Consider the following 26,382-nt stretch of genomic DNA (forward strand, 5'->3'; position numbering starts at 1 on the left):
TGCCAATATATTAGTAAATTGATAATCAATCATTCCAGTAATATCGTTTGTTAATTTGAAAGAACTGCACCATTTGTACATGTAGGAAAGAAAGGCAATGCAATGGAAAACCCCATACGATTCAACTATCAAGTGAATTTTTCTTTCACATACGCACCATAATCAACCCATTTTTTAGGTTGTCTACTCCAGGACGAAATCTTTGTTAAACAGATCTCGTGTTAGAACTTTATGAAGCACTTACCAAACACAAAAATATGAAAGAAGGAAGATTACATTATAAGACAAAGGAAGATTGAGAGGTCAATAACCATATGAGTTGGATCACGTGAGAAGGCGGAAGAATTTGCTTCTCTAATCACAATTAGTTCAGTTCGAGTGGACAAAGAATCCTTACAAAGAAACTAGGATCCAGTGCGTTCGAGTGTATAGAAGTTTGTGAAACTCTGGCCGTGGTGATCTGAAGTGCAAGCCGACCTCTAGCCGCAACAATCTGCGATGACTGCATCCAGTGGAGTAGACCTAGAGGTGGGTGACACGGAATGCATGCCATTTGCGTTGGTGCAATGAAAGAGACAGAGGTGTTTTTGCGTTGGTGCCCTGGAGACCTAGTTTGCATTGCGCAAACAACAAAAATAGGATTATATATAGCCAATAGCTTTAAGAAAGGAGATGAGAAGGCTGAGTAAGAGACGAAGACTGGTCAAGTTTGTGGAAGGTGAAGCCAAGGCGTTCAACTCCAAAACAATTAAAAGTAAATATGAGAATTTGATGAGGTGGCAGTAAAAAATATATGCAGACCCACCTGATGATGTGGATGGCTTGCATGTTGAGAGAATTTTAGTGGGTTAGTTTCTCCAATTTAGATATTATAGATACCAGCTATGTGATACTAGTGGCGTGTCGATACCACGTAACGAACATCGATTGAGCCACACTAGTTGTAGCTATTTCTGTATTGGTCTCTTGCTCTCGAGTGTTCTGGCCGGCATCGCCACCGTAACAACGAGGAAGCCAACATGTTGATGTGGTTGAAGTGGGGGCATGACTTCATTATTCCAGAGCAGGAAGTTATCCCTTCCGAGTTTCTCGGTCAGCGAATTGGATTGGGGACTCGTGCGAGCAAGGGAGGAGGTCGAAGCATCGCTACACATGGTGGAGGAAGGAAACCATCAATCAGACTTATAGGATTGGGTGTTCAGCTACAACTCAAAGGGAAGCTGTCGGTACTCATATATAGTCCTTGTGGGAATTAGTAGATTAAATATAAAAAAATGCGAGAGTAACGGGGAATTACTTGGAAAATACCTTCATGCCCATGGGTGCCAATCACCCCATACATCCAAAACAAAATACAGTAATACAAAAATGTTTAAAAATCCGAATCCTTTTGGGAACTCAAGCTGATCAAGTATTGTACTTGTATAAAAAAATATTTCGCGAGGGAATTACTAAAATTGTATCTTGGGTAACAACGACAAAATTCAAAAGCCACATATCCATATACTATTCACACTTTATTCGTCATGATTTTTTCTTTGCCCGGGATACCATGGAAAATCATCGAGCCCCAATATTTTTATACGAGTACAATATTTGATCATCTCTTGTTTCTAGAACGAAAGGATTTTTTGAATATTTAAAATTACTACGAATTTTGGGGTTTATAGGGTGCACAACACCCATGTGCCAAAAATTGGTGCCCACCAGTTCTGATATATTCCGGGAAAGCTAATAGAGCTTTCCATAGAAATTAGAACTAGTCTTATTTGGGAGGGAGAAAAAGGCCGAGGCCAACGCCCAGCAAGTAAAACAATTACATCAGATTACAATCGTGTTAAATTGATACAATCCTATCTCTGGCCAACCTTTCAGTACAAGCCAAGTATGTTAGGTACAACAGAACTGATACACAATCCAAGCCAAACGTACAGCTAGTTTAGCAGTGGCCATGGTGTACACGCGCTTCTGTAGATTATCACATCTTAGTTTTATTTTATAACAACACGCTTGAGCCTCGCGTGTCTTCAATCATTAGGAGAGAGATAGACATTTTGAATTACAAGAGCTCAGATCACATACCATCTGGTCTCACACTCCACACTCGTCCGAAACTAAGAGCATCTCCATTGTAACTATGTATTGTAGGTGTTGTATCATAAACTAGTATCATACATATAATACTAGTCTATAATAATTTCCACTGTGACTAGGCTAAGATAATCATGGCGTCGATCTCCTTGCGCGAGGGTGCTGCAGAGACCCTCTAAATAAGATCACTGAAGGGTGAGGTGCTTGATAGCCTCCTCTTATTGGCAGCATAAAGGGCTGAACTGAGAGTGCTGCAGGCCTCTCCTAGCCCGTCTATGTGATGTCCAAAGGCGATTCTCCATTGCCAGCGACATGTGAATCTGATGCATCAAGGGGGGGCCCAGCAGCCCAGAATCACGTCTTGTTTTTGCTCTATGCTCAACAGCATTATATTCGCTTACAGTGAACTATAATGCTTATATAATCTGCTACTACTATGTAAGACAGAAGCTACAGAATCTTACTTATTCCTTTTGTGTTAAACAAAAGCTACAGCGCGCCCCATGTGGACACCCCATTGGAATTTGGAATTAGGCGCAATACTTTACCCACACTTTATATGATTTTGTCGTCGGTACGGTGCACCAGTCACCGGAGTCGATGCTTATATGGTCCTACGTACGAATCGGAGTCCTCCATTAAACCTGCCTCAACCTTCCCTCGCTAGCTCCCGTATTTTCCAAAGTCTAGACCACAAAGCCTTTGCCAGAGTCCATGTACCCTTCCTGTGAGGCGCCGCTTCTGCTCACCAAGGAACACGATGAGAAGGGGCGGTGGTGGAGGGAAGCCGCCGAGGAGTCCGGCCGGTTGGTGGCTGTGGCACTGCCCATGATCTTCGTGGCGCTGCTGCAGTTCATGATGCAGCTCATCGCGACTGCCATGGTGGGGCACCTTGGCGAGGTCGAGCTCGCTGGTGCGGCCATGGCCAACTCCCTCACCATAGTCACCGGCTTCAGCATCATCGTGAGTCCCCTCTAAATTTCCCCCTTGCATATTTTCCTTTATTTTTTGTTTTTCCGGATGCGAGTAGCAGTAGCAGCGAACACATCCTGAAGATGCAGCCCATGGCCAAGCGCCAAAGGCAGCTTCACCGCACATGCGTATTCACCAGACCTGATGATGTTAGCATCGATTCCCTAAAAAAAAAACTAGCCTGGCTTTTGTATGCTATCTCTATATAGCTAGCACATAATCATCTTATTGTTTTTTTTAGAAAAGCCCACCAATATATTAATAATCATCGGTAGTAGTATAAAAAGTTCTGAAAGTAATAAAAAAATACTAATATATTCCTTGATAGCTTTTTTTCGATAAAGGAAAATATATTAATATCAAAAGATATCGATTACACCCAACCTCTGCAATAACGCACCACCCTAATGGCACTACGGATGCACACAGCCAAAAAATAGAAAAGAAATTAAGAAACAAAAGTCCCGCTACAGTATCTCGAGCCTAACAATAGCAATACATCCACTACCAAGACAACACCTGAAATACAGACTCTTCAAAAACGACGCCTTCAAGAAGGAAACAATGCTCTAACACCGTCGTCGCCCGATCAAAGATCTTAGGTTTTCACCCTGAAGATAGTCCCCGCTCTCAAAACAATGCCTCCAACAAGGTCATTGCCAGGCACAACCAGTTAAGGTCAGACCTTGGGTTTTCACCCTGAAAGGTAGGACTTTGAACTTCACCTGTGTTGTCGCCCCCACTTTCATACCGCTGATGTGAAGCCCGGAACACCAAGCAAGTCCCTCAACAGCGCGGAGACTTGAACCTCCCTTAGCTAGTCCTCACATCCGGCCTTCATGAAATTCTCTTCTTCCGACTTTCATCATGGATCCATAGTCACTTGATGTCAACACAGAAAAAGAGCTTCGCGCCGCTCCCTCCAGAACCAAACGGTCGGAATAAAAGCATGGGTGCGCGCGACCGAATACCACCCGATCCATCAAACTACAGGCAAAAGATGCGATGATGCATTCGTCGGCGGAGCCTTCCGGAACTCAACACTTCGACTAGATGAAAAGGATCAGCATCCGGTAGGTCTTCATCTTCGCAGAAGAAGAACCCTAGGACCACCACCTTCAAACCCGAAGCAGACGAACATGCCCCCACGCCGCCATCCGCTGACCAACGATGACAAAGGAGAATTCGGTGGACGGCGAAAGCCGCAACCACACCATCCTCGCCCCGCACATCGCCGACCCCTTCCTCACGCCGCCAGCAGAAGCCGGCGATGGATCTCGGCTGGCACAAGATCCAACAGCCGCCGCCACCACCATCCATCGCCGGAGCCCGTGGAGGAGGAGCCGCCGCACATCCAGGGACGCCTGAAAGGACACAGATGTCGCCTAGAGGGGGGGGGTGAATAGGCGATTTAAAACTTTTACGAGATGGGCTTAACAAATGCGGAATAAAACTAGCGTTTACTTTGTCAAGCCTAAAGCCTATATACTATTGTTCACCTATGTGCACCAACAACTTATTCTAAGCAATGGTTCACCTATGTGCACCAACAACTTATGCTAAGCAATACAAGCAAGTATGTGATAGCAAGATATATATAACTTCAAGCACGATGGCTATCACAAGGTAAAGTGCATAAGTAAAGAGCTCGGGTATAGAGATAACCGAGGCACGCGGGAGACGATGATTTATCCCGGAGTTCACACTCTTGCGAGTGCTAATCTCCGGTGGAGAGGTGCGGTTGCTTAGTGCTCCCGAACGCCACAAGAGGCTCACCTTGAGGTGTGGTTGCTCGATGCACACCAACGCCACAAAGGCCTCACCCCAAGATGCGGTACTCACACCACACACCGAACGCCACGAAGGCGTCTCACCTAAATCTCCGGTGACCCTCGCCACAAAGGCCTAGGTCACGGTTCCACTAAGGGATTTCCTTCGAGGCGGAAACCGGGCCTTACACAAAGATTGGGGCACACATCCACAACTTAATTGGAGGCTCCCAACAAATCGCCACAAAGGCGTAGAATCCGTCTAGGGTTCCAAGAACCCAAGAGTAACAACCTTCTTGCTTTCACCACCACGAATCTCCGTGGAGAACTCAAACCGATGCACCAAATGCAATGGCAAGAACACCACAAAGATGGTCAAGTCCTTCTCTCTCAAATTCCAACAAAGCTACAAAAGCTATTGGGGGAATAAGAGAGGAAGAACAAAGAGGAGAACACAAAATTCTCCAAGATCTAGATCCCAAAGGTTCACTCACAAAGAGATGATTTGGTTTGGTCAAAGTGTGGATCTAGATCTCCTCTCTCTTTCCCTCAAAATGGGGCAAGAATCATGGAGGGATAGAGAGATAGGGCAAGCTTCTCAAGAACAACAATGGAGGAGAGAGAGAGTAGAAGAAGCAACAGCCCAAGGAGGAAGAAGGGGGTATTTATACCCCCCAAGAAAATCGAGCCGTTGCAGACTTTCGAGGGCCGGATAATCCGGCCTAAGTTGGGGCCGGATAATCCGCCCCCCGGATAATCCGGCCTCAGGGACAAAACCTGGTAAAAATCCGGCCAAAAGTCCGGCCCCTATCCAGAGCTGCTTTTCTTCCGATTTCGAGGGGGCCGGATATTTCCGAAATATCCGGCCCGGATAATCCGGCCCGGATATTTCCGAAATATCCGGCCTAAGCAAACTGCAGAAACACCAAAACTAAAACGGGCATAACTTTTGCATCCGGACTCCGATTTCGATGATCTTGGGCTCGTTGAAATCACAACAACGAGCTCTACAACAATATGCATAGAAACATCATAGTCCAGCAAAGGAGGATAGAAACAAATGATGAAAGGTTTGACCTATCTAAAAAAGACATACCGGTAAAACCTCCAATCTCGAAAATGCAACAAGTTGCCCATGCAAAAACCATTCTTGATGACCTAGAGCTTGACATGAGAATAAGCACAAGCTCTAAATCATCACATGGATAAGATCCAAATAACAACCAAGAAAGATGATGAACCAAACTCGAAAACGCAACAAGTGATCTATGCAAAATCCGTTTTCGATGAACTAGAGCTTGTCATGAGAATAAGCACAAGCTCTAAAACATCACATGGATAAGGTCCAAATAACAACCAAGAAAGATGATGCAAGGATGCAAAGGTTTGAGCTCTCTCCGAATGATACGATCGAGTTACTCACTCGAGAGCCCTCTTGATAGTACGGCAACTAAACTATAAACCGGTCTCCAACTACACTATGAGACCGGTGAGAAAGAAACCCTATCAAGAGCAAATCTTATACTTGCGCGTTCCACTTGAGCTTGATGACGACGATCTTGACCTCAACAAGATGGAACGCCTTTCTTGCTTGTGCTTGCTTGACGAAGTCTTGTAGATTGCTCCCCCATAAACCACCATGGAAGAGCTTCTTCTTCGGCGCATCTTCATATAACCATGACCACCATGTGGATTGCTCCCCCATAATCCACCATGGGAGAGCTTCTTCTTCGGCGCATCTTCACATATCCATGATCACCATATGGATGACTAGACTCAAGCAAAGGATCTCTTCGAGATGGCTCATCTTGAACTTGCACTTCATTTCTTCATTCTTCATCATGTTGATGTCTTGAAGTAACTCTAGGGCTCACTTCATCTTCATCTTCAAGACATACTTGACACTTGATATCCTTCATCAAATCCTTCTTATTGCAACCTTGAAGCCAACATATGGTTCAAGAATTGCCTATGGACAACTCCTACAAATATAACTCAATGCAAACATAAGTCCATAGGGATTATCATTAATTACCAAAACCACACATGGGGGCTCCATGCACTTTCAACGCCTCCCTAGACGCGGAGCACGCTGAAGCTGGAGGTCGCCGCCTCCAACAACCCCCGGGCACTTTGGTGCCGGGACCCGCCGCCACCGTGGCCAGCGCCGATGGCAGCGGCGGAGGGAGAGAAACGGAGGGAGAGGCGGGGGAAGGAGGGAGATCGGCCCCCCGGCGGCGCCCTAGAGAGCGCCACGGGAGGGGTTACATGAGGGGTTACGGCTAGCGAAGACTACAAGCAGCCCAACTCTCGTGCCTACTAGGATTGGATCCACCTGCATCCGCGGTAGCTGTCCGGTGGAGGAGATCCTCTTCTCTAAATAACCGATTGTGGCACAGAATAATTAACCTGGCTCCTTGGGCAGATGGTAGAACCGATGCTAGCTTCTTTTTTTTTTTTTGAGGGGATAGAATCGATGCTAGCTAGTAGTGGTCGCACTAGTGGAAAAACGCTGATCAATACCGGTTCCAGAGGGCCATTTGCACCGGTTTAGCAACCGGTATAAAATATCCGGTGCAAAAGGCCCCCCCCCCTTTCCTACCGGTTCCTTACGAACCGGTATAGATGGCCCTCCACGTGGGCGCCCAGGGAGAGCGCACGTCGATGGACGCTTCGTACCGGTTTGTACTACAAACCGGTGGCAAAGGTAGGCTGCCTCGGCAGGAAAAATTCGAGAATCTCTGCCGCGGCGGAGAATTCAGGGTTTAGGGTTTACGTAGGGGTTTAGGGGTATCGGAGCGTTTCATATCGCGTCGATGCACCGGAAATGCGTTTGGGTTTACGTAGTACATGAAGATCAAGGTGATGCATATAAAGTTGGTGCATATAATATAACACACATGTAATTGCATAAGTAGTACTCTCCGATGCAAATCAAGTCGATGCACCATAGTACAAGCATGAAGATCGATCGATCTATTACACACATGTACCATAGTGGTACACTCCGAGTCAAACTATATATACACACAAAGCAATCGAGGAGCTGGAGAAGATCTTTATGCATAGTGGTACTCTCCGGATGGTGGTATGACTTCCCGAAGGAAAAATCCCGCCAATTCATCGCCGATTGCTTTGAAGCGCTCCTCGATTCCGATCTTCTCCCGCTTTCTTCTCAACTGTAAAAGAATAAGATGAATACATGAGCTATGTGTGTTATATCAAATCACAAATCAAACAATTATTACTGAAACTCAGCACAACTTATGGTAAGAAAATAAATTTGTGAATATTATTTTCGTACCTCTCTATTTCTTTCATTGTCCGCTTTCTTCGGCTTATGCCACTCTCGAATGCTGATCGGTACATGGTCCCTAACAAGAACTCCAGCTTGACTTGTAAATTTGGTGCAGTGATCTTTGGGATGCACCGGTTCACCATTATCCTTAAATGCCGTGAGGGCTAACCTACCCTCGCCCTTTAGAACTCGCGTCGGGCCTCGTTTTGTTTTAACGGACTTGCTCGATGTTCCAGAAGGCTAATAGAAAAATTATTCGTTAATAAGTGAAATACAAATAAATGAATGCATCTAGTGATATGAACATAGACTTGATACATAAATATACACCTCGGCGGAGTTTGTTATGGAAACTTCGTTGTCTCTTCTAACTTGTTCGGACTCAAGTCCCTCGCCGAAATCATTCAGAAAGTCGGCAAAATCTGTTTCATCTCCATCAGCCCCACGGGCACTCTCATATATCAATTTCTGCACCGCTTCTTCCCCCTCCTCATCTCGGACGAAGGTGCCGTCCGCCATAGCTCAATGTCACTACAAAATTAAGAAAGCAATTATATTTCATTCATCTTGTCATGATCATATAACAGATTGCTAGATGGATAACAATTGAAATGAAGAAAGCAATAACCCTAACCCTAATCTACGCCGGCGTTCCTCCATGGACTCGGTGTTCCTCCATGGACTCGGTGTTCCTCCTCTCGCTCTTCTTTCTCTTAATCTACTACGGTGGTCCTATTTTTTCTTTCCCTAAATCTACGACGGCGGTGACCATCGACTCGTGCTCCGGCGTGCGGGTGCGCAGCCTCCACATCCAGAACGCGCTCGTCGGCCGCGTCCGCCCCTACCGCACTTCATCAGTAACTCCTCAATTTTATTTTCAAATGGCCCACATTTGCATGTGTTCTTCCACCACTCTATATTTCTAAAAAATGTTTCGTTGTTCATCGATTGTTTTCTCCGGAATTAATACTAATGCATGTTTGTCAAAAAATATTTATTTTTTCGAGAACACATACTACTCTTTTCTTTTACATTGACTTAGGAAAATAGGTACTCTAATATTCGCTGCCCCTTTTAACTCTTCAAACTCAACGGCGTCTCCTTCAGCCTCGACGACGCCGGCGGCGGGAGGGACGCGTCCATGGCCGCGGGAGCGGGACCGGGCAAGGCCAGCGCCGACTTCGAGTTCTTCCTCGCCGGGTGCTCCGCGGTGTCCACCATTCTCCCCGCCGACCAGCTCTTCTCCGGCGGCAAGCTCGTGCCGCTCCGCATCCCCACGACCTCGTCTACCAGCTCGACCGCTGACGGGGTGCCGACGCGGACCTAGACGGAGCACGGCCTCCCTCGATCTCCACGGCGCACGGCCTCCACCACCGCGCACGCGCGGCTCGGCATTGGGTCGAACACCCTGCGGGCGTGACCTGGCCGGCGCCGAGGCGGAGGCCGGGAGCGCACAGCGAGACGCCGACCTAGACGGAGCAGCAGCGAGGCAGCGTGCAGCGCGCGGGCGAGGGCAGGACAAGGGGAGAGGGACGCCGACGGCGCCATGGTGCGGCGGCCGGCGTGGAGGACGTACGTACCTGCCGGCGCGCGCGGAGAGAGAGGAGTTCGACGGCGCGGTGCTCGACGGCGTGGACGACGGCGGCGCGCGGACGATGGCAACGGCGACGGCGCGGAGTTCGACGGCGTGGTGCTCGACGGCGGCGACGGCGTGGTGCTCGACGGCGTGGACGACGGCGAGCGCGCGCGGCAGTACTGTGAAGATTTTGGGGGATTTGGGGGAGATTTGGCCGCGCGGCTAAGTCAAAATGCCTGGGAACGACCTTTGGCACCGGTTGGTGCCACCAACCGGTACGAAAGGCCTTTCGTACCGGTTGGTGGCACCAACCGGTGCCTAAGATTTTTTTTGTTTTTCTTTTTTCTTTTTCTGTTTTCTTTTCTTTTCTTTGTTTCTTTTTCTTTTCTGTTTATTTTTTCTTCTCTGTTTCTTTTCTTTTCTTTTCTTTTCAATTTATTATTTTCTTTTATTTTCTTTTCTATTTATATTTTCTATTGCTTTTATTTTTTCTTTTCTTTTCTATTTATTATTTTCTATTGCTTTTCTTTTTCTTTTCTTTTCTATTTATTTTCTTTTCTATTTCTTTTTTATTTATTTTTTCTATTGCTTTTCTATTTATTTTTTCTTTTGCTTTTCTTTTTCTTTTCTATTTATTTTCTATTTATTTTTTCTATTGCTTTTCTTTTTCTTTTCTTTTTCTTTTCTTTTCTTTTCTGTTTCCTTTTCTTTTATTTTCTATTTATTTTTTCCTTTTCTTTTCTTTTCTGTTTCTTTTCTATTTCTTTTCTTTACTCCCGCCATGACGCCGTCCGCGCGGGAAAGTTTCCCGCCCCGACGTCGCGCGGGAAACTTGCCCGTCACGATGCCGCGCGTGGGAGAAAAAAGGCGAGAAAGAAAGGGCGGGAATGAAATTTTATTACGATTGAACTCGAATTAAAAGTACATAGCTTAACTGAAAATTAAAGATACATGACCAAATTCTATCGGGGAGTCATTCGGTCATACTCCTGCCTAGCCCCGTAGTACTCGCCACTGTAGTCGTCGTAGTCGCCGTCATCATCGTCGCTGGCATCGGGGTCGCGGTACTCGAACGTCGGCGGGTGAGCACGCGTGGGCTGGGACTGAGGGTAGCGCAGGCGGGGGCCACGGTAGGCCATGACGCCCTGGAGAGTGCGGCCGCGCCACCACAGCCGACGGCCGGCCTCGTTGAAGTTCGGAGGAGGCGGGCCGCCCTCCTCGTGCTCGGCAAGCGCCCTCTCACGCCGATTGATGAAGAAGCTTTCCCAAGTCGGGCTGTAGTCGGGATGCCACCGGGGATTCCTCCGCTGCTCTGGCGTGAGCTCGAAGTAGTAGTGGTTCGTGATGGCCATCTCGCGCGCCACACCTAGAGGGACTGGAGGGACCGGTACGCCTCCGACGCTTAGCAACCAGCCGGTCGGGACGCGGTAGCCCGGCGGGCAGGGGTAGTTCGAGGCGCAAAGCGCCTCCGCCTCCCGGGGGTTAGAGATGCGATGGAAGCCATGGGAGAGAATGATGAGGTTTGCGAGATATGAGTCTAGATGTGATATGTAAATGGTGGCCAAGCCTACATATATATAGTGAAAAAATGGCGGGAAGACAGAGGCGGGAACCGGTGGAAAGCGCGGGAAGAAAATAGGCGGGAAGACAGATCGAGGCAAACCTTTAGTACCGGTTGGTGGGTGCAACCGGTACTAAAGCTGTCGGCGGGATAAGGACGCCCTGCTCGATGAGATAAAGTATGTAGCGCACGACGCCCTGTCGGTGGGATAAGGACGCGTGGGTAACCTTTAGTACCGGTTGGTGGGTGCAACCGGTAGTAAAGCTGTCGGCAGGATAAGAACGCTCTGCTCGATGAGATAAAGTATGTAGCGCACGACGCCCTGTCGGTGGGAAATCTCCCGTGGCGGAACTTCTCGAATATGCCCTTGGTGCACATGCCCTATATTAATATCTTACATACAAGCCCGTGACTTAACTAGTAAAACAAGCCAACCATCTCCATTGTTAATATCTTACATACAGTAACATCATTACACAAAAGTGATTTCCATATTGAGATACACAAGTTATGATCCCTATATGTAGCTAGCTAGTCTTCCGAGTTTTCTTCGCTCGTTTCCCTTTCTTCTTACTGCGACGCAACCATGGACAATCTTCATTGTTTAAGATGATGCTTGGGTCAATTTTTACCTTGAAGGGTGGAATATCGTCAAACTTATTATAATCTTCTGACATGTCTGTCTTGTCCTCTACTCCCACGATGTTTCTTTTTCCTGAAAGAACTATGTGCCGCTTTGGCTCATCGTATGATGTGTCCTCTTGCCTTTCTTTTCTTTTTTTCGGTTTGCTAGACATATCCTTCACATAAAAAACCTGAGCCACTTCACAGGCTAGGACGAATGGTTCGGTGTCGTACCCAAGATTCTTGAAATCCACTGTAGTCATTCCGTACTGCGGGTCTACCCGTACCCCGTCTTTCGAGGTTGAACCATTTACACCGGAACAAAGGGACCTTGAAATTAGGTCCATAGTCAAGTTCCCATATCTCCTCTATGTACCCATAATATGTGACCTTGTTCCCATTGCCATCTTCTCGCATCAAAGCGGACACCACTGTTTTGGTTGGTGCTCTTTTTGTCTTGGGCCAAAGTGTAAAATGTGTTCCCATTAATCTCGTACCCTTGAAAAGTCGATATAGTAGAAGATGGTTGCTTGGCCAACAAGTACAGCTGCTCGTCATCGGTGACATTCATGAGACGTGTTTGCAACCAACCGCCGAAAGTCTTCATGTGTTCTCCATCAATCCAATCTTCACGTTGCTCCGGGTATTTAGAGCGTAAGATCTCCTTGTGTTCCTCTTTGTACGGAGCCACCAAGATGGAATTAAGTAGAACTGTGTAGTGTGCTTGAGTGAAAGAATGTCCGTCCATACACGTTGCTGATTTCTTTCCTAGCGTGCCTTTTCCACGCAGTCTCCCCTCATAGCGCGATTCGGGAACACCGATCGGCTTAAGGTCAGGAATAAAGTCAACACAAAACTCAATGACCTCCTCTCGTTCCATAGCCCTTGGAGATGCTTCCTTCTGGCCTAGCACGGTTATGAACGTACTTCTTTAAGACTCCCATGAATCTCTCAAAGGGGAACATGTTGTGTAGAAATACGGGACCGAGAACGCCAATCTCTTCGACCGGGTGAACTAGGAGATGTGTCATAATATTGAAGAAGGATGGTGGGAACACCAACTCGAAGCTGACTAGACATTGGACCACATCCTTACGTAAATTTTGTAGAGTAAGTGGATTGATCACCTTCGAGAAATTGCATTGAGGAACGCACATAGCTTCACAATGGGTACTCGAACATTTTCCGGCGAAGCCCCCTCAATGCAACCGGAAGTAATTGTGTCATAATCACGTGGCGGTCATGAGACTTTAGGTTTTGAAACTTTTTCTCCGACATGTTTATTATTCCCTTTATATTCGACGAGAAGCCGGACGGGACCTTGATGCTACTCGGGACTTCAAAAAGATCTCCTTCTCCTCTTTGGTAAGAGCATAGGCTGGCGGGACCTTGATACTTCTCTGGATTCGAGGTTGTTTCCTTCGTGGATACTTTGCTGGTCCTGCCGTGCATCCGGTGTATCTTTTGTCTTCCCATACACGCCCAAGAAGTTTAGCGAGGTTCACGCAAAGATTTTTCGTCACGTGCATCACGTCGATTGCGAGTGAACCTCTAAGAATTTCCGATGAGGGTAGCTCCCAAAATATCGACTTCTTCTTCCACATGGGTACGTGTCCAGTCAACATCATGCGGAACAGATTGTCCGCCGGGACCCTTTCCAAAGATCACTTCTAAATCCTTGACCATATCATATATAACTTCCCCATTAGGGCGGGTAGGCTTGGTTCGGTTATCTGCCTCACCTCCGAAATGCTTTCCTCTCTTTCTTACGTGATGTTGTTTTGGAAGAAATCGACGATGCCCCAGGTACACATTCTTGTTTCCCAAATAAATACTATCAGTCTCACCTAAACAGTGTGTGCATGCATTGTATCCCTTGTTTGACTGCCTCTGAAATGTTACCAAGAGCAGGCCAATCATTGATGGTTACAAATAACAACGCTCGTAGGTTAAATTCCTTTTGTTCGTGCTCATCCCACACAGGTACACCTTCGTCACGCCACAACTCTAAAAGTTCTTCAACCAATGGCCTCGGGTACACATCAATGTCGTTGCTCGGGTTGCTTCGGGCCCTGGATGAGCACTGGCATCATAATGAACTTCCGCTTCATGCACAACCAAGGAGGAAGGTTATAGATACATAGAGTCACCGGCCGGGTGCTATGACTGGAGCTACTGCTCCCCGAAAGGATTAAAGCCATCCGTACTTAGACCAAATCTTAAGTTCCTTGCGTCATCTGAAAATGACTTGAACTCTCTGTCGATTTTTCTCCACTTGCGACCCGTCGGCGGGGTGTCTCGGCATCACATCTTTCTTACGGTCCTCTTTGTGCCATCGCAACAACTTGGCATGCTCTTTGTTCCGGAACAAACGTTTCAACCGTGGTATTATAGGAGCATACCACATCACCTTCGCGGGAACCCTCTTCACGGGGGTGGACTCACCCTCAACATCGCCGGGGTCATCTCGCCTCGATCTTATACCTCAATGCACTACATACCGGGCATGCATTCAAATTCTCGTACTCCCCGCGGTAGAGGATGCGGTCATTGATGCATGCATGTATCTTCTGCACCTCTAATCCTAGAGGGCAGACAACCTTCTTTGCTTCGTACGTGCTAGAGGGCAACACGTTCTCCCCTGGAAGCATCTTCTTTATTATTTTCAGCAACTTTTCAAATCCCTTGTCGGAAGTACCATTCTCTCGCCTTCCACTTGCAGCAATTCCAGCGTGGTACCCGGCTTTTTCTGACCATTTTCGCAATTTGGGTACAACGAGTTTGTTGTGATCCTCTAACATTTTCTCCAACTTCAACCTCTCCTTTTCATTTCCGCAGTTCATCTTCGCATCAAGAATGGCCCGACCCAAATCGTCATCCGGGTCATCAAAAATCGGCTCATCGAAAATGGGCTCTTCTTCAGCTTCGTCTTCCCCCATTCTACTACCACCGTCTTCAGTGAATAAGGGATAGTTGTCACTATCCTCTTCTTCTTCGTTGTCTTCCAATATAACCCCTCTTTCTCCGTGCTTGGTCCAACAATTATAGCTGGGCATGAAACCATTCTCCAGCGAGATGGACGTGAAGGGTCTTCGAGGTAGAGTAATCCTTCATATTCTTACGGGAACTACATGGACAATACATGAAACCATTCGACTGCCTGTTTGCCTCAGCCACGTTGAGAAAATAATGCATGCCGAGTAATGAACTCGGGATGGACCCGGTCACCGTACATCCATTGTCGACTCATCTGCATTTTATATGTATATCAAAAATCATTAAGTACACAACATCATGGATATATGAGTGACCAACTTAATTAATATTCAAGTTCATCACATAAAACTAAGTTTTTTTATAAAAAAGAAGAGGCTCACCGAGGTTGTACGGTGCCGGCTAGGGGACGACGCTAGCGATCGACGGCGGTGAGGACGGGGATGATACTAATTAAAACCTACAAAATATACCATAATTTCAGCTCAAATTGATTATAAAAAAGTAAAATCCCTAACTTAGGCATTTCATCAAACACCTTGCTAGCACTAGAAAAATAGTACGAGTTAAACTACCAAAGAAATGAGCTAAATTAGGAACGCCGGAAGAAAGGATGATATTGCTAACCCTTGGATAGATGCATGCCGTTAATCTTGTTAAAATGGTGGAGAAAAATAAAGATTATTGGAGTGTGAGAGGTGGATATTTGGAAATGTGAGAGGAGAAGTGAGTATGAGATATGCAGGGAGCTGGGCGCTGCCGCGCGCTCATATAGGCACAGACCCTTTAGTACCGGTTCCTTACACGAACCGGTACTAAAGGTGCAACCCTGGCCCCACCACCGTCTGGAAATCGAGCCCAAACCCTTTAATACCGGTTCCTGTTACGAACCGGTATTAAAGGTCCATAACGAACCGGTATTGATGTCCCACGCACGGAACCGGTATTAATGCCCCCTTTAGTACCGGTTCGTAAGGGAACCGGTACTAAAGGCTTAGATGGATGAGAGGTTTTCTACTAGTGTCGGCAGTGCATAGTCGGGTTCATCCAGGCCGGCCTGTTTCAGTTGGTTTAGGCAAGCCCGACCGGGTCCAATCGAGTTTGGCTAGCCCGATCTACTATTATGTCGCTGGGCGAGGCCCAAGGAATCTGGGCTTGGTCGAGTCGGCCCAGCCCGAAACCTATATTGGGATATAGACAATCGGATAGAAATTTGGATCGAAATATCACTGGATGCAACCCGAAAAATCGAAACAAATTTTCGAAAATTAAGATAAAATGGCTATGTGTTAGTTTAAACCATGCATACCATAGAAATGGAATTGTTGCCCTCCTTTCACAATCCATCGTTGTTACTCTTGACATTCTTTTAGTACTAACTCTGCACCTGTCTCCTACTTTAGCTCCGAATCATTCCTGAATAATATGCATATGATTTGTTAGTTCATTACTGATGCAATTTTTCTTCAGGCAGGACTGGCATGTGCTCTGGAAACTATTTGTGGGCAGGCCTATGGAGCAGAACAGTATGATGAGTTGTCCTTATACACCTACAGGTCCATCGTTGTACTCTTTCTTGTGAGCGTGCCCATCGGTATTCTATGGCTTTTCATTCCCGAAGTGCTTGCTCTCATAGGCCAGGATCCACAAATAGCAAATGAAGCTGGGAAATTTGCATTATGGCTTATCCCTGGTTTATTTGCCTTCAGTCTTTCTCAGTGCTTTACGAAGTTTCTGCAGTGCCAAAGCTTGATTTTTCCTATGGTTCTTAGTTCCTTGATCACAATCTCCGTATTTATTCCTTTGTGTTGGTTAATGGTTTATAAAGTTGACATGGGTTCTTCTGGAGCTGCTTTATCCGTCACCATCTGCGATTGGGTTGAAGCGATTGTTCTCTGTCTTTACATTAAGTTTTCACCTTCTTGTGAGAAAACACGAGCTCCAATCTCGTCTGAAGCTTTTAGATCGTTTGGCAGCGTGATGCGTTTGGGTGTACCGTCCACCCTTATGCTTTGGTAAGTAAATTATTTTTGCCTTTTACTTTATGCTGTGTATTCTGGTCACCTACAATTCATCCTATATGCGTATTCTATGCTTATGTACTCTTCTTTCTTGTTTATGAGACATTGGCATGTCCTTTGGTAAACAACTTTTGGATTTTCTAGCCAACTTTTGGATTTACTTGTTACATACATTATACAGAAACACATGTTGGTGTAAGTGCACCATATAAGTTTGAAGAAAATTATAAATTTAGTATATTTAGTTCTCCTACTGATTCTAATCCTTTAGTTAAATTTAGTGGAAGCGTGGATATGAAATTTTAAATAAAATGCAAGTTATTTTGATAGAACCTAAACCTGCATTATGTCGGAAACCTATAATATCTAATAAGTTAACACCAACAAGCTACCACTAAACAATATGATGACACAATGGATAGAATCATAGAGATAACCATGATATCTTATAATAAGAGTTCAAATCCTTAGAGCATCTCCATCGGCACTTCCAATAGGGAGCCCCATAGCCCTATTGGGTTTCTGGTCACAAAATAAGCTTCCACCGGCGTCCCCCAAAAATGCGCCGGCGCATTTTGGACCCCAATAGAATAGCCGGCGAACCCAATCCGCACCCGGTACACAGGGTTTCTATTGGGAGCGCCGGCTACAAAATGCAGCTCATCGCATGAGTGAAGGGCTCAACCGCAGTGAGACCCACTCCAAAAGATTCTGCTATCTCCTACTTTTTTTCTGTTCCCACAGGCATGGATGTCATACTCCCGGCACACCTATTGGGCTTAACCGTTGTGTGACACGGCTCCCCATAGCACATGTTCTGCTGCCGGCGAGCATGCTGATGATTTTATGGGGACTACCGGTGGAGATGCTCTTAGAGAGATTGATGCAAGTCTCTTTGGGAGACGGTGGTACACAATGTGTCATCGGTCATGAGGGCATGACCGTCTTCTCCTTGAGGTTTGGCCACAATGTCCAATCCTGTGTAATGGTAGGTCTTGAAGTGTTGTCTAGCCTTCACAAGCTTTTCGGGGAAAACCCAAAAGCTTGGATGCTTCCATATGACTCCAACCTTATAGGGGCCCCTATGCATCCAAGAGTAAGAGCATCTCTAGTCGCGTTCCCCAAACCGTCCCCCAAAGCGCGCCAGATTGAGCGTTTGGGGGACGTGTTTTGTTCGTGCCGCGTTTGGGGGACGTCGCTCCCCAGCCGCGTCCCCCAAACACCGCCCCTAAATATTTTTTTAAAGCTTTTTTAACACACAACCATTTATCAAATATGGCATAGGAATAAATATGTTTGCGGAGATTGTTTTCAAATTACAATACAACAAACAATAAAATAACTAAACAAATGTAATAAATAGGGCTACATCAAGGTGCTGCGGCATTTCCTTTGAGCCTCCACAAATTCTCAACGAGATCAGCTTGAAGTTGATCATGAACATTGCTGTCACGGATCTCTGCGTGCATGGCGAGGAAATCAGCAAATTCTGCAGGCAACTCATGATCAACCTCCGCAAGAGGGCCCTCACACTCATAAGGACCAACATATATCCTGGCATGATTCTTGCGGTCATCCTCGGTGATCATGTTGTGCATGATCACACAAGCTTGCATCACCTTCCATATTTGGTCGTGAGACCAGCTTAGAGCAGGTACCGGATAATGGCAAATTATGCTTGAAGCACAGCAAATGCCCGCTCGACATCCTTCCTGCAAGCCTCCTATCGCGTAGCAAAGTGGGAATTTTTCAGACCTGATGAATTCGAGATTGTTTTGACAAAGTGACCCATTTTGGATATATACCATCGGCTAGATAATAGCCTTTGGTATATTGGTGGCCATTGATCTCATAGTTGCATGGTGGAGCATGCCCTTCCACTAGTTTGCTGAACACCGGAGACTGCTGCAACACGTTGATGTCATTGCGTGATCCCGCCATGCCAAAGAAAGAATGCCAAATCCACAGGTCATAATCTTCCACAGCTTCGAGCACCACACTGCAATATCCATGACGCCCTTTGTATATACCTTGCCAAGCAAACGGGCAGTTCTTCCATGACCAGTGCATACAATCGATGCTTTCAAGCATTTCAGGAAATCATCTGGTAGCATTTTGTGCCATGATCCGGGCAGTCTCTTCCTCAGTTGGCCCTCTCGAGTAGTATTTGCCAAACTTTCCCACCACAGCTCGGCAAAACGTGTACATGCACTCAATGGCAGTAGACTCACTCATGCAAAGTTAGTCGTCCTGTGTATCGGCAGGTGCTCCTTTTGCAAGCATCCTCATGGCGGCGGTGCACTTCTGAATCGACGAGAACCCGACAACGCCTACAACGTCGAGCTTGAGCTTGAAATAGGGGTCGAACTCTCGAACGCCGTCGAGGATATTCATGAGCAGACCTTTGCTCATCCTGTACCGGCGCCGAAAATTGTCTTCATGTGTTGCACCATCTGCGAAGTAGTCATTGTGCAGCATGGTATGCCCCTCCATCCTCTGCGGGGGCTTGGACTTCTTTCTCCCCGGCCTTGATCCTCCGCGGCGCGGCCTCTTCCTCTTCTCCGCCTTGCCGTCAAGCATGTCCTGGAGGAACGCGATGATCAGCAAATGCTCCCGGAGGTCGTCGTCGAAGGCTTGCTCGTCCTCCAGCAGCAGGGCAAGCATCTCGTCGTCGATATCCATGTCTGAAGCAAAATCAATGGTTAAAATTGCGTCGAGGCAGACGATACAACGAACAGCGGCCAATCGCGCCTACCTGGCAAGTCGTCGAGCACCCTTTGTGCGCGGAGGTGGGGCGGATTTGACGCCGTGTTCTGGGACGCGATGGCGAAGCGGCGGCGGCGGAACGACCGGCAGGAGCGCCAGCCGCGACGACGGTGCCGACTCTAAGAAGAGATCAGAAGCCGAAACGGCCGGCAAATCCAGCTGCGGCAGAGGGGTGGGAGGCGCGGGAAGGAAGGAGGGACGAGAAAAAAGACGCGAATCAACGGTTTATGCAAATAGTCATCGACATGTGGGAGCCCGCCTTGCTTTTCGTTGTGTCCGGCGTGCCCGGTGCGTCGCCTGTGGGGTGGGGATGGGCTCGGGGCGCCAGACACCGTATCGGGGCGCACCGGATAAAAAAAGGGCTTTGGGGAACGCGGCTGGAAGCGTTTTTTTGTCCGGCGCGCCCCAAATCGGTTTGGGGGACGCCACTGGAGATGCTCTAACAAGCTCGATGGACAACTGGGAGAGGCATTCAAGATTACTCGGTTTAACTAGGATATAGGAAGTGGTTGATCCAGAATTCGAGCAAGCCCAGAGACACATTCACTCTTAGACCTATTATAAATGATATAGGAAGTGGTTTAAGTACTCCGTCCAATCGGACCAAATTAAACAGGATGGACTGGACAGAGTAATACAAAAACATGATGGACCTACTCTTTTGCTCCAGTCCGGGGCCGGGTCTGGATTTTCGGCGTTTCTTCGGCTAGTGTTCTCGAATGTGTAGTATCCAAGCCAGTTTGGATTACAACCTACAGTATCTGAGGCACATATGCATAAGAACCATCAGCTGGTCAGTGTTACATTTCCGCATTGATTCTCTCATGGTTTATTTAAGTGTCTTAGCATTTTTGTATTCATTGATTTATCGCACTCCTGATTTATTGCACACTCCTGATGAGTCAAACAGAGAGACAAGTAATTCATAGATTTAAACACGCCATCTTCTTTTACCTTTTTCTTATTAAGTTGTCGCCACAGACCTTTATCACATTTCCTTGGCACTAATTTTTGTTGCCATACACTCGGCTACAACATATAATCTATGGCCATCTATTAATAAAAGAAATATATGGTCTAAAACAGCGACATCATGTTAAACCACATCATCTAAATTTATTTCGATAGTTACATCTAAAATATGTGGCAAAGATTTATTGAAAGGTTAATAGTCATGTAATGTTGCACGTAGTTCAGTTTGATGTGGATTCGACACACTCTATGGTTGTATCAGATAAAATATGGAAAAAACTGACATGGTCTAAAACTGAAATGGTCTATGGTAAAGACATAACTCTATAGGACTCTGGGTGCAGAGGTTTCTTTTTTGTTTTGTTTTAATATGGTAGTAGGCAATCTGAAATGAGATCAAGCCTGCTGAACTGTGCATCTGAGAGGGAGATGTAAAAAAATGCACGTGATCATATAAAGCATTGCCTGCACGACACAAAGTTTGGTAATCAGGCTAATCCACAAACTTGATTGATGTACACTAATAGGTTGATGTAAGAAAATTCTTTTACGAGAGTAATTGGCGGTGTATCAACAACCTCTTCTAAAAAAAATTATGGCAGATTTGATTGTTTCAGTACGGACATGATTATACTGTACATAATTATTATAGTTGGATTCATATTGAAAAGCCCTTTCTAATGTTGCTAACTTTATACCAACAATCTTTATATAGTTGAAGTAATTATTGGTCAAAGAAAAACACTAAAAACGAGAGCGCCTTATTCATTGATTTGGAGGGGGTATGATTAAAGACGTTTCCCGCCCAAGAAATTATTATTAAGCACAATATTTATGGTAGAAATAGAACCATGTTAATTATAAATCACATGATACAAATTTTAGAGAAGTATAAATAAATCGAAGTGTTCAAGCGTCGCCCTCGCATTTGCAAGGGCCACTATACTAGTGTGTTATTAACATGAAAACCAATCAGAGGCAATTACGCACTTTAACCTACATCCCAAAAATAGTAAAGTTTTATGGAATATGCAACCCCTGTTTATGTGAAGGCTGCGATAATTTCACCTCAGTTAATCATCCAATTTTGTTAAGCTTCTAGATTTTAATCTAATTTTTCTTGAGCACAGCCTTGAGTGGTGGTCTTTAGAGCTGATTGTTCTGCTTTGTGGGATCTTACCAAATCCAGCACTTGAAACTTCTGTGCTTTCTATATGGTATGCATCAGTAGAACTTGTAACTAAGATATTCTTGCATCATGTGTTATGACGCTTACCAAAGTAATGTCCCTTTCAACAGCATATCTGGGCTGCTACTGTTGAACAATATCCCTTTCGGTCTTGGAGCAGCTGCAAGGTACTTGTTGCTATCATCTTCCCATTTTATAGCTGTTTCTACCGAATTTCTCACGCTAACAATGTAAAATCGATGTCCCAGTGTGCGTGTGTCAAATGAACTAGGTGCTGGCAACCCAAAAGGTGCTCGCTTGGCGGTAGGTGTTGCATTGTCTTTTATAGCATGCTCAGCGATCTTGGTGAGCACAACTCTTCTAGCACTGCGCAACTTCATTGGAATTGCATTCAGCAAAGAGGAGGAGGTTATAAGCTATGTCACCCGAATGGTACCCTTACTCTCCATTTCAGTTATTACAGACAGCTTCCAGGGAGTCCTTTCAGGTACGTACCCATGTCTCTGGGATTATATATTTTCAGTGCCGTGGCATCATAAGATAAATTAGATGAAGTGCTCCATATCCTAATCTTTCAGGTGTTGCTCGGGGCGGTGGATGGCAGCATTTAGGGGCCTATGTTAACCTGGGCGCCTTCTATCTTGTCGGGTTGCCCGTCGCTCTCTTTTCTGGTTTTGCAATGCAACTAAGAGGGATGGGGTTTGTGTTTGGCATGATAGCTGGTGGAGCCACGCAGGTCATTCTCCTATCTGTGATTACTGCTACTACTGATTGGGAAAAGATGGTAAGTTCTTTCTCTATTTTAAGCCATTTTTACTCATTGGTTAACCAAATCGAATGTGTAGTGGTAGATAAGATGGTTTTTTCTTGTTCATTTCATGACATCAAGAGAATGCGAAATATTGGTGTATTTCTAATTGTCTCTTAGTTTATCTCTAACAGTTAGAGGTTGCGCGTTCCTAAAATGACGGTGTTATAAAATTAAACAAGAAAAAGTGTGAGTAAGATAAGATAAGATATATGGTGCAGTAGAGAATTTTTCTTACGTTTTCTTATAATAAATAGACCATCTATTAACAAAGAGAACACAAATCTCTTTTTTTCTTTTCTTGTTTCTCTATCACAACTCATCGATTATTACACGTGGCATTGTAAGATCCCAGAGTTGTACACACCTAGGCCGTTTTTAGAGAGGGGGGAGGGGAGGCGTTGGCAGCCGTTAACGCCGACGTGTGCCCCTTCGACGGACCTCGTCAGTGCTGCCGCCGACTGCAAAGGCTGTAACGGAAGGCGAGCATGCCATTAACATTGCGTGAAAGGCGAGGAGGAAGAAGACGACCGGTTCACAGCCCCTGAAAATGCTTGCCCGCGATGATCGGGCGATTCGCACGTTCTCTTATCTCCCTCCTTCACGCCAACACGCGTCCATCCGGTGCCCTCGCTAGCCCACCCCCCTGGGTTGGGTTCAGCCTGGGCCGCCGGATTACTAGTTGGGCCGTGCCGTCACCAAAATGAAATTGGTGGGCCGGCTGGGCACGATTTTTAGCGCCGGCGCCCCCTATAGCCCTTTAGGGGGGCTTTAGGGCCACCCGAGTAGAGATACTCTAATATCGGTTCACCGGTTTGGATGAGGGTCACCGGTTTTGGAAATGATGAAGCGGGTGGGGACGAGGATTTAGGGAGTCCTCTTTTTTGTGAATGATTTAGGGTGTGTTCTGAAATGTCCCGACTCCTCCAAATATGGGAATCACAAATCTTGCCTCCAACTATCCACTTTTGATGATTAGGCCTCTTAAAGAATAATTTATTCGATGTGGATCCCGTGCGTAGGAATGGGATAGCAAGTACTCATGGGGCTAGGCCGTGCATGCCCTACTGCTAGCTCTCATAGCCGAATGGTTGGAGGTATCGAGCGCGCTCGTCGGAGGTGGGGGCGCAGCTGGATGAGGAGCAAAAGGCGAACTCACCCGGAGGAGCAGGGGCGGCACGTTCGGCGAGCGGTTGGAGGTGGAGAACGCGCTCGTCGGAGGTGGAGGGGCATTTGGATGCAGAACAAAAGGCGCACTAGACGGGAGGAGGTGGGGTGGCGCGCTCACCGGCAAGAAGCTATGACGGCGTGCTCGCCGGGGGTAGGAGCTGGGGCGTCGAGCTTGCCGGGAAGGAGCTGGGTCGGCCCGCGCTCACCGGGGGAGGAGCAGGGGCGGCGAGCTCGCCGGGAAGGAGCTGGGACGGCCCGCGCTTGCCGCGAAGGAGCAGTGGCGGCCCGCGCTCGCCAGGGGAGGAGTAGCGGCGGCGATGTGCTGCTTCCGTAGGTGGGACTCGGGTAAAGAGAGATGAAGAAATAATTCCATGACCAGTGTTAGGATAAGGCAAGGTGGGACCCATCCACGTGCGAGGGGGGGGAGCTCGATGGAGAAGGAACGACCGATTTTATGCCCTCGATTGGTGGGCTGATCGGAAGCGTTTCCTTTATTTAATCTACATAGTTAAAGGGTTAATCCATGCTTAGTAAAACATCACTCCATGAGGGCAATTCTCTTGTAACTGTATGCATTGTTTGCAACTTTATATTGTCCGAGTTTCAACAAGAATGTATGATGTGCATGAGTTTATCTCTCACTCTGATTTCCCAAATGAGTTCCCGTACATGTTGATTTGCAGGCTGAGGAGGCTAAGGAGAGAGTATTTGAAGAACGACTCCCAAAACCATGAGCCTTGGAGAGCACTCCAAAAAAAATAAGCCTCGAAAAGGGCACCTTGTCAAAAAATTGAATAGCAAAAGATAAAAAAGATCTTATTTTAAGTAGTATAGCATGCTCTCATTTTTGTGGCTAGATTTGCATGTTTGATATTTTAAGTTACAACTGTTTGCTATTCCAGTAAAGTTGTCATATTTCAAATAATCACTAGTACAAATGCCCGTGCGTTGCCACGGGTCCTTAAATTTCATTTCTCAATGCACATATATAATTTACAACTCACTATGAAAATTCAACAATCAGGGATATCATAATGTACTACAACATGATAATACCAAGAATGATAATACCGAACGCACTAACAAGATAACATTGTAACTCTAATGATGATAATTTAGTATGTTCCTTTATGAACCCAAAGGCACAGCTGACACAATCAAACCTCTTTGAAGAAAGGCAATCATCATCAACATGAGCTCAAACACATCTACCTAATTTTGGCCACTTTAGATGCAAGAAGTTTGTAAGTAACAGTGGTGACACAAACAAAACCACATCAAATCACAACACCACACTGACCTAACTCAAACAACATGCAAGCAATAGCTCTACCGCTAGGCACAACTCTAAAAGAACTCAAAAGTCAAGGTACTTCCCTCCGGAACTTCGTGTTCATGCCCCTACCGCCCTCTTGCTGTTGTTGGCGATGGCTACTGGCATCATGTACTTCATGGGCAGCTCTGCTTCCATGGGCCTTGGTACCTCAGGAGGCGTGCTGCAATGGATGAGATCCCAGTTCACGCCCTCGGAGAATGGATGTTGTTTTATCTCTGTCGCACCCCTCTTCACACCGAGATACTGCTGCGGTTTAATTAAAAATCATCATCAACATGAGATCAAACACATGTACCTAATTTTGGCCACTTCAGCCAAGACTTCAGCACCGCCATCACATACCACTGCACTCGCCTTCATGCCCGTAACACGGAGCAAAAGATCATCCAGGAATGTACCTTGCACCGATATCCCTCGCACCAGGCACACCGGTGGCTCGGGCTTCTCCTCATCGATCGCGACGTAGACCATCTTCATGAGGTCCATGTCAATCGGCTCCAGGAGGTGACTGGCCCCTTAGAAAGAGCTCCGGCCACCCTCATCCCCGGAGATGATATTGTTCACCCGTGCAGATGGACTGCTTAATCTATGATATGAAAGAGAAACACTTCACTTGTGAGATAACATGAATTTTATTTTCCAAGAGGATAATGAATAATTGCCTTCTAGTTTTACATATAGGAATGTGGAAAGAACATTATTCAGAACTGAAATAAATAGAAGAAAACTTGTTGGAAAGACTAATATAGCTAGAAATGTAATCGCTTATGAACTGGATGCCAGTTCCCTTCCAAAGCATTTGTAATTGTTTCAGTCAATGAATTGAAATCGACCCTAACCACCAAATAAAAATTAAATATATGTAAAACAACTAAGTGCATTCCAAAGCATTTGCACCGCAAAGCAAACATCACCTCAGTGCCTTGCAGTTAACTTCTAATTTTCAAGCAAGGAAGCTAAACAGGAAACAACATCTGCATTTTAAGCAACCAAGTTATCATTTGCACCGCAAAGCAAACATCACCTCAGTACCTTGCTACACAACAAATAATACCCTTGTACTAATAAGAATGTCAGCAGGCAAAGAAGCAAAAGTAACCGCAGAAACAAGGCTATGCAAGCAGAAACATAAATGTCGAGTTGTATTCAGAGGGGTCAAACTTACGTATAGCACAGGCAAACCCCTATCCAAGCCGCAACCACTTGACGCGGCAAGCTCCAGCATGAAGATAGCA

The 26,382-nt window shown here is 46.1% G+C and overlaps 1 protein-coding gene across 2 annotated transcripts; it reads left to right on the forward strand.

Moving 5' to 3' along the window:
* The first annotated feature begins 2,653 nt into the window (after positions 1-2,653).
* Positions 2,654-24,694, forward strand: LOC124703433 (protein DETOXIFICATION 12-like). 2 transcript variants are annotated; one of them, XM_047235647.1, is made up of 7 exons: positions 2,657-3,054; positions 16,356-16,900; positions 21,775-21,861; positions 21,944-22,000; positions 22,082-22,320; positions 22,412-22,617; positions 24,495-24,694. In XM_047235647.1, exons 1-7 carry the CDS (start codon positions 2,806-2,808, stop codon positions 24,543-24,545), a joined length of 1,434 nt encoding a protein of 477 aa, XP_047091603.1. In that variant the 5' UTR covers positions 2,657-2,805; the 3' UTR covers positions 24,546-24,694. The 2 variants fall into 2 exon arrangements, with proteins under 2 accessions (XP_047091604.1, XP_047091603.1); XM_047235648.1 differs by lacking the exon at positions 21,775-21,861 and having other exon boundaries at positions 2,654-3,054.
* Positions 24,695-26,382: the final 1,688 nt, after the last annotated feature.

The sequence above is a fragment of the Lolium rigidum genome, chromosome 3, assembly GCF_022539505.1.
Source record: "Lolium rigidum isolate FL_2022 chromosome 3, APGP_CSIRO_Lrig_0.1, whole genome shotgun sequence".
Classification (NCBI taxonomy): domain Eukaryota; kingdom Viridiplantae; phylum Streptophyta; class Magnoliopsida; order Poales; family Poaceae; genus Lolium; species Lolium rigidum.

Excerpts from the sequence above, each read along its gene's own strand:
- LOC124703433 (XM_047235647.1), top strand. The coding sequence starts at position 2,806 with ATGTACCCTTCCTGTGAGGCGCCGCTTCTGCTCACCAAGGAACACGAT. Across the intron at positions 16,901-21,774 it reads CCGTCCACCCTTATGCTTTG|CCTTGAGTGGTGGTCTTTAG; the intron begins GTAAGTAAATTA and ends TCTTGAGCACAG. Across the intron at positions 22,618-24,494 it reads CTACTGATTGGGAAAAGATG|GCTGAGGAGGCTAAGGAGAG; the intron begins GTAAGTTCTTTC and ends GTTGATTTGCAG.